Consider the following 8,725-nt stretch of genomic DNA (forward strand, 5'->3'; position numbering starts at 1 on the left):
GACCGACATTAAAATACAATGAACTGTGTACCTAAACAAAGGTTAAAATAATAGCCTCAAATATAATAAAACATTTTAAATGCAAAACACTTGTAGATTTGTTTTAATTTTAGTAAACCCTATTCATTTTTCACTCCATCGAAGAACATTTGCATTTACTTTAATGTTTTTGTAATTGTATGCCATATTTTGAATAAATCATATATTTTTTTTTGTAAAACTTTAAAAAGAAATCTGGACAAGTATCATAAAATGATTTAATAGTTACTTTTGTCACGCACACAAAGCTTTGTATAAAATTATTACCAGTCAAAAGCAACAGAAAACAATTCCTAAATGTCTTTCTATGTCTTTAAATAGTTCCAACGTGTCAAACATTTAGGGAAAAAAAAACATACATTTGCAAACATAATGCAACAAAGCACTCAGTGGACAAATATCAACCGGCATTGGATATTATGAAACTATTGAGCAGTCTAGATGTTTTCAGAAAGCATTTCAATAAATAATTTTAAGAAAGTGAAACAAGTTGGCAAACTAAACAGTGAAGCGACGCCGTAGGTTTGTGCATCAGGTTAGAAGGTATAAAACGGCTCCTACTATTTTGCGTACAATTTCACAGAAATATTTGTCACAGCATTAAAAAGAGCTACTTCGACTTGAATATGGAATACAGCGCTTACATTTTAACTTCAGGCAAAACGTTACCCTTCGTGAGAACGCTAAAAAGCGTTTGGAGAACTTCAGGACATGGTACGACTTAACGGGGCGCCTTTTTGGCAGGGCGAAGAGAAACGATCACTTTCTTTCAAAGGAAAACCGACTCCGGCTCCATTGTTACATGTCCGAGATGCGTGCATCGGAATCAGTCGGCTGTCATGGAAACGCTCCCCGCAAAGAAGCGAATTAAACTGACACGGCCGGCCGTAAGGGAATGCAGCCGTCCATCTCCAGTGACTCAGGCCACCCTTCGTATTTGTTGTTGCTCTTGCTGTTCTTCATGCGCTAATGGGAATGACAAACCAAACAGATCTGATGTCAACCACACGGAAAGATGAGATTCCCGCCGACAATGCGGCGGCTGCTCGCACAAAGAGGATGCTGCGGTTGTTTTTGTGCCAAATAAAATTAAGACAACCACTGGAGTAGAACAAGATCATTCAAATCCAAATTAATTGTCCGTTAATAAATAAACTGATGAGTTACATTTATTATTGCCTACCTGCTCAAATGGACTCTTGTTCTCGATGCCCTTGGCGCCAACAAACACCCAGCTGTCCCGAAAAGCCAATTCCTTGACGGCGGTGCTCCCGAGCTCTTCAAACATACGTCGAGACTCTGCATTCAACCTGATGATGAAAAAAGTGGGGGGCCGGACTATAAATGAATACAGTGAGGAGCTTAAAAAAAATTAATAGGGGACTCGAAACGGATCCTGGGGGTACTCCGTAGTGTACGGCTAAAGAGGGTGCTGCAAAATCATCCATCCATCCATCCATTTTCTGAACCGCTTAGTCCCCACGGGGGTCGCGGGCGTGCTGGAGCCTATCCCAGCAGTCATCGGGCAGTAGGCGGGGGACACCCTGAACTGGTTGCCAGCCAATCCGCTGCAAAATCATAGGGATCAAATTCTACTGGTGGACTCTTACTTTGTAGCGGGATCATCAAAAGAGGCCACAAACACCAAAGTTCCCTCGTGGAGCGGCCGCAGATATTTCAATAGGTCCGAAACATCTGAGGACAAACATCACGTGAACAATGAATTGGTCGGAGTCATTTGCACCTGATACCAAATTTACAATGGCACCTTGAAGACGACCATGGAACTGATTGTGGTCAAACATCAATTTGTTACTGCAAAGTGGACAATGTCAATTTTTATTACCTCCCGCCCACATGTCAAAGGTCTTGGTTTCCAAAGGTTCACCGGTCACCCCTAAAAAAAAAAAAAAAAAAAAATTGTGTAAAACTGAGCGCGCGTCACAAACCGCTCGAATCATCGTACCGTTCACCAAAGCGATGTTTAATCCTCTGCCAATGTTGTCTTTCACGCTGCTTAATAACCTGTGAGACAAAACAGAAATGAAAGAACACTTGAGTGGCGTCCAGATGAACAGGGGGACAGACGAGAACAAAGTGTGCTTGCTGTCATCTACTCAAACAGGGGGAAGCGAATGAACTCCAAGTGCGACGGCGGGAGGCGGTGACACAAAGCAGCAAATCTCACATCTTGTCCTCCAGACAGATTTTGGGCCCGATGACGTTAGCAGCTCCCGACACCAGGCGGAAAGCCAGATGTTTGGGCGGGCACGCCGCAGAAAGGCCGCATTTATACCTGCGGGGCCGAATGTCAGCTTCATAAAAAAAAAAAAAAAAGGAGAAAAATCAAGATGTTACTTATGGGGGAGGGGCTTGTCCCTCCTTTTCCCATCCCACTGTTGATGCACTGTTGATAAGTCAACATCTTCTCTATTTATGACCATTATCATCATTATTAATATTTAAAAACATATAGAATCTATTAATGCAGCCGTACCAGCTGTTGGTTCCTGACTTTCACCTGGAAAAAAAAAAAAAGCAGAGGGGGCGTCACACATACATGCATACATAGATACATATACGTATTTCCATTACACAAATATTGTACGTTTGAAAAAATTCTGGCATCACTTTGTTTGCCTCGTGAAAATTCTGAATGTCCCGCCTCACCAGGCCCAAATCTCATCGCATCTCACCGATACAACAGAAACGTTGCCTTGACGACGAAGATAACGCTGTCAGAGCTCTGACAACATTTGGCTTTGCGAGATAAGATGTGAGACAAAAGTAGTGATTTGCTAAACTGTGGGTGTGTATCCTTGTAAACAGTCGAAATGGTGGTGCGGCATTCCTTACTATTGAGGAAATGGCGCACGAATGAAGCACTGTCCCCTCCAAACAACATGCTTGCAAGGAGCCACGTGAGCCCCACCGAGAGGAGCACAGCCACGACGCGCACGGGGCCTGCCGAGTCAAATGGAAGACACCGGGTGAGAAAATGGTGAGAAGAAGAAAGAAAAAAAAATCCAAACCTACCTGTTAATCTCATGATTTGCTTTCTCGTGGTCATGGACTGGCGTGGGAGGAAAAACAAGTGGTTGGTTAACGAGCATTTTTTCCCTGGGGCTTGTCAAATAAAAGTTTTCCATTTGTCACGCTGAAATAGACAACTTTGTTAAACATAAAAAACAGACAAATTAACAAATATATGGAGAGATAGCATGCACAAAATGTTTCTTTAATATATAATAAGGAAAACTAGCATACAGTAAGATTCAATTGCATAAAAACAGATGGTTGTTGATGATGTCAGGGGATGTTGAGAATAATTGTTAACTGTGGCTATGAGACATGTTTCTGATTAGGGGTTATCCAAATAAAATTAACTCTCTCTCTCTCTCTCTGTTTAACGATTAACATGTTGATGATTTGTGACGCCATGACGCTGCTATTTGCTAATCCAGCTATGGAGTTTCCCATTATGTTAGCATTAAATCACCATTAGAGATTAACGCAAAATTACGTGGCTATTTTAAATTACCAACTAACCCTAACCTGTTAGACTTTTTATTCTCTTTCCATTTTTTGTACAATGTAGGCATCATTTTAACCCTCCCTTTCTTAATAAATTGTTGGAACGCGTAAACATGTGTTTACGCGTTCCAACAATGTTCCAAGTGTTATTTTAAAACAATAGTTTCTTGACTTTAACATAATAAAAATAAAAAAAAGGCGGGTCGCGACTTTTGGGCCTGAGTGACAAACTTCAAACATTTAAAGCGAAATAAATTCGCGATTTTACGACATATTATTTGCAAGCATGACACGACCGTCGAGGTGTCGTTTGTAAGATTCAGTCAAGTGTTGCGTTTTTGGTTGTCGTCACTAACCTGAAATTCGGGAACAAGCGTCGTTCGCCAGAAAAGTTGAACTACTTTTTCCGCAGCTTCCTCATTTGGGCTTGCGTCGTGGGTACGGCTCAAGCAAATATTTGCACGCAAATACACGCGTGTTTCTTTCCGTATTCGTAATGCAGATGTGGGGAGAAGAAACGCAGCAGATTAAATTGAAATCATGTCGATTATTTTCCGGAAATCTCAACTCCCCTGCACGGCGCCTGCGCATCCAACGTCACGTGATTGGCCGTCTCAAGACTTCCGCAATCCACCCTAAATCTTTAAAGTACGTTTTTATAGACATTAAATCACAACAGTACGAACTCGACGTTTCATTCGACAAATAGTAAATGCATAAAAATTGAATTTAGGTTAAAAAAATAAATAAATGAATAAAACTACTATTTCTCTTTTCTTGTACCGCTATTACCAACCCAAGATGGCTGCTCCCTGTGCCGCATTCTCCATGTCCAAAATAATCCAACCTTTTCGGGCTGGAATTGCTGGAAACGCGATTAAAGTAAGGCGACAAACCTTTCTTTTATATACGGTCCGAACGAATGTGCGTGGGTTCTATGTCGAACTCTTTTTATGATCATTGTTGTGGCACAAGGTCAAACCACAATAATCTAATAATCTACAGTATTTTACCCGTCAAATAATGACGGATTTTTATTTTTATCCTTCAGGTATTTGGACCAACAGTTACAAGTCACAGGAATAAGACGGTGTTGACTGTGAGTGTCTTAATTTAACGTGTCAGTGTGAATACAAGTGGGGCTTTCTTGTCCCTTAATCTGGTCACACGGATTAAAATGTCATGTGTGTAAATCTGTTTTGGTTTTAACTTTACAAATTGATCTGTCTTTTTTACGTTTCATCTGCTTTCCTTGCTGCTCATCTACATCCAAAGGGAAGTAACATTGTAAGTATGGGACGGGTACACACAGTAATACACACAACTATACATCGCACAAGTTTAACATTTTAAACATGGCTCTTAAATTTCTCTGCATTAGCGTCACATTGTTCACAAGAAGTCTTAAAATACATCAAATTATACTTACACAGATGTGTCACGTTGTTCAAAGAGAGATAAAAGTCACAATTTGTTGCATCTAATTTGTCACAGCCTCCTCCAGCAAAGTATGGCGGCAGACATACTGTCACTCTCATCCCCGGAGATGGAATCGGTCCAGAGCTGTTTAGTCACGTCAGGGAAGTGTTCAGGTTGGTCCGACTGAAAAACAGAAATGAAGTAGAGCAATGCAGCAACAGAGCTTTTGCTTCACCCCGTGTCTTATCTGTAGGTTCAGCTGTGTCCCTGTGGACTTTGAGGTGGTCCAGGTCAATTCTGCCTTGGAGACCGAAGATGACATCAATAACGCCATCACTGCCATTCGCCGTAATGGAGTAGCTCTCAAAGGTGAGTCGTTTTCTCTGTCATCAGTTTTTATCCATTCCTTTTGCTTTTTTTTTTTTTGGTCATATTTAAGTGATCATTAACTGAAATCAATATTTTATACAAACATAAAACAACCCATATGCAGAATGTAACTACATAGATTTTCCTTTGGAAAGTTAATTTAGCTGAATGCTAACACACAATACAAAACGGCATAGGCAGGCTCACGAATAGCATTTCTAACGATATCAACACTAACGGTGGCGCAACACATGAAGACATAAGTTGTATCATCATTGTGTCTCATGTCAATCCTTAATTCTCCTGCCAGGTAACATAGAAACAAGGCATAACATGCCCCCGTCTGTCAAATCCGGGAACAATCTTCTTCGGTAAGTTTTAAGTGTTGACATTGTTGTACTCGCGTTACTAGCTTAATCATTTCCATAATGTATCTACAGCACGAGCTTGGACTTGTATGCCAACGTGATGCACTGTCAGTCCCTGCCCGGCGTCCAGACTCGCCACAAGAACATCGACATCTTGATCGTTCGGGAAAACACCGAGGGGGAGTACAGCAGTCTGGAGCACGAGGTGGGACCGACCCTTCTCCTTCCTGTTAGCTTGCTGTAAAGACTCAGCATTGATCTCTTTCAGAGCGTCTCCGGTGTTGTGGAGTCTCTTAAGATAATCACCAGGAATAATTCGCTCCGAATTGCCGAGTACGCCTTCCGGCTGGCCAGAGAGAAAGGCCGACGCAGGGTGACGGCTATCCACAAGGCTAACATCATGTGAGTTGTGCGCGTGATTCTTCTCTCCTGCATGCGGCTAACTGTTGCGCGGCCGCCAACAGGAAGCTAGGCGACGGCTTGTTCCTGCAGTGTTGCAAGGAGGTGGCCTCGGGATACCCCGACATCACGTTCGATAGCATGATTGTGGACAACACCACCATGCAGGTGAGGGAGAGAACATCCAAAATGGCCGAGTTGGCAGCAAGTTGCGGACCCGTCTGACTGTGCCTCCAGCTGGTGTCCAAGCCGCAGCAGTTTGACGTGATGGTGATGCCCAACCTGTACGGCAACGTGGTGAGCAACGTGTGCGCCGGCCTGGTGGGAGGACCCGGCCTGGTGCCCGGCGCCAATTACGGCCAAAACTACGCCGTTTTTGAAACGGTGAGCGTTTGACTCTTCCGGAGCACCTCGGAAGAAAATTGCACCAAACTTAAGATTTTTTTTTTCTCCAGGCCACGAGGAACACGGGGAAAAGTATCGCAAACAAGAACATTGCCAACCCCACCGCCCTGCTGCTCGCCAGCTGCATGATGCTCGACCATCTTAAGTAGGTCCTCACGTTTTCTGCCTTCGTTTGCCGTGCGCCTCTTTCAACGCTTTTTTTGGTTTCCTCTAGGCTTTACGATCACGCAAACCTGATCCGCAATGCAGTACTCACAACCATGAATGAAACCCGGGTGAGTCCTGCTCCTCCTGACATGCCCTTTGCTGTGCTCCCCTTTAACACAATGTTGTGGTTCAGTTGCACACAGCGGACATCGGCGGCCAGGGCACCACGTCCGAAGTGGTTCAGTCCATCATGCGAATCATCCAAAGCAAAGGACAGCGCACAGCTGAGATGTAAGCGTCCAATGCGGGCGCACATATCTATGTTGTATTCTTCACCTTCCATAAAAGCAGACTCTAGCTCGAGTTAAAAAAATGGTAAATAGTACACTGTAAGTTTGTTCACAAATTGTAAAGGTTACATGAGAGTTGACAGCGAAAGATGTTTAACTTAGTGGATCACAATTCACGACTTGCTGCTGTGCTGTAACTTATACAAAATTTCGCTCGACTTAAACTGTACTATTTTGTATGTAGACGCCATATCATCGAAGTATCTTAATGTAAACTGCACAAATAAAACTGCTTATTGTCTGCAATGAATTTTGACTTTAATTTTGTATAATTGTGCTCTAACATAATATCAATACAGAATAATTGATGTCTAATTGTCCTTTTTAAGCTGCTTCAATATGATCAAAACAAAACACTATTGGAGCATTTAGAAAAAAAAACGATTTTGACTCATCAATAAATAAGCAGGACTATCTGTTTAGAGCAACTTTTGCCAGGGCTGCGATCTGACAAATTGGCTTTTACAACTTGCTGTATTTCCATTTTACCGCTAGAGGGCAGAAGCTCCCTGTTGTATTCCTATATGACAAAAACTGCTGAGAATGGTCTACACACGCACACGCACTGTGTGGAAGCTGAAACAATGAACTTGCATCAGCAAGACATCCTTGGCAGACAGTTTGCTTAAACGTAATTGTAACATTTCTGTTTCCTATGATTAATGGGCCCTGGATTCAACTCAAATATGACTGACTACATTTGCCATTTGATCTTAATTTAAATTGGAATCAAGCACCTAATTGCCGTCACAAGGTATAAACCATTAAATCTATTAGACGAGTGTAACCCAGCTGACCTCACTGGGAGAGAGAGAGAGAAGGATGGATGGATGCATAGATAGATAGATAGATAGATAGACAGATAGATAGAGAGACAGATAGAAAGAGAGACAGATAGAAAGAGAGACAGATAGAAAGAGAGACAGATAGACAGATAGACAGACAGACAGACAGACAGACAGACAGAGAGACAGAGAGACAGAGAGACAGAGAGACAGAGATAGACAGAGATAGACAGAGATAGACAGAGATAGACAGAGATAGACAGAGATAGACAGAGATAGACAGAGATAGACAGAGATAGACAGAGAGAGACAGAGACAGAGACAGAGACAGAGATAGAGACAGAGACAGAGATAGAGATAGAGATAGAGATAGAGATAGAGATAGAGATAGAGATAGATAGATAGATAGATAGATATTTCAGCAAGTTGTGTTTTCAAACATAACGTGACATCCGCAAATAAGGTTACGCGACACCTCCCCCGAAAAAGGGCGCGACCAAACCCTGTGCTGGTGCCACCAACTTTTTTAGTTGGCCGCAGCAGTGCTACCAGTGCAAAAGTTAGTGTCCAGACCCGCTCTGGAACCAAAGCTGGGACCAGCTGGCCAGTGGATTGCGCAGCAGGGGCGGGGGGTGGGGGGGCGAGGAAGGATGTCGCAACAGACCCCTGGCCACTTGATCATCATGGCCAGCGTTCAGTGGAAAACTCCTAAGGGCCCAACTGTCTTTGTAACTAAATACTATACAGTATTCCCATGTGGTCACCTCTTGCATCATAAAACCCTGTTAAGTCCTCAGCTGTACTCACACGTTCCGGGGTAGGGTCAAGGTGCATTCAATGGCTGCTCGCAAAGTGGAACATCCTAAAGTATATTGAAAAAAATAATAATGGAATTTATTGCACCAAACAC

General features: G+C 42.8%; 2 protein-coding genes across 3 annotated transcripts; one reads left to right on the plus strand and one right to left on the minus strand.

Annotated features, from left to right (window-relative positions):
* Nucleotides 1-243: 243 nt before the first annotated feature.
* Nucleotides 244-4,080, minus strand: fam3a (FAM3 metabolism regulating signaling molecule A). Of its 2 annotated transcripts, none has more exons than XM_049754510.2 (10): nt 3,930-4,080; nt 3,076-3,196; nt 2,896-3,003; nt 2,537-2,560; nt 2,228-2,354; nt 2,006-2,064; nt 1,886-1,936; nt 1,650-1,734; nt 1,223-1,349; nt 244-1,005 (listed from the first exon to the last, which is right to left on the minus strand). In XM_049754510.2, exons 2-10 carry the CDS (start codon nt 3,107-3,109, stop codon nt 907-909), a joined length of 714 nt encoding a protein of 237 aa, XP_049610467.1. In that variant the 5' UTR covers nt 3,110-3,196; nt 3,930-4,080; the 3' UTR covers nt 244-906. The 2 variants fall into 2 exon arrangements, with proteins under 2 accessions (XP_049610467.1, XP_049610466.1); XM_049754509.2 differs by having other exon boundaries at nt 3,076-3,112; nt 3,930-4,073.
* Nucleotides 4,078-7,280, plus strand: idh3g (isocitrate dehydrogenase (NAD(+)) 3 non-catalytic subunit gamma). The gene is made up of 14 exons (XM_049754511.2): nt 4,078-4,221; nt 4,363-4,455; nt 4,625-4,672; nt 4,849-4,860; nt 5,068-5,165; nt 5,246-5,361; nt 5,672-5,732; nt 5,802-5,934; nt 5,998-6,131; nt 6,194-6,296; nt 6,366-6,512; nt 6,584-6,678; nt 6,748-6,808; nt 6,874-7,280. Exons 2-14 carry the CDS (start codon nt 4,375-4,377, stop codon nt 6,973-6,975), a joined length of 1,191 nt encoding a protein of 396 aa, XP_049610468.1. The 5' UTR covers nt 4,078-4,221; nt 4,363-4,374; the 3' UTR covers nt 6,976-7,280.
* Nucleotides 7,281-8,725: the final 1,445 nt, after the last annotated feature.

Source organism: Syngnathus scovelli, chromosome 2 (assembly GCF_024217435.2).
Source record: "Syngnathus scovelli strain Florida chromosome 2, RoL_Ssco_1.2, whole genome shotgun sequence".
In the NCBI taxonomy this organism is placed as follows: Eukaryota; Metazoa; Chordata; class Actinopteri; order Syngnathiformes; family Syngnathidae; genus Syngnathus; species Syngnathus scovelli.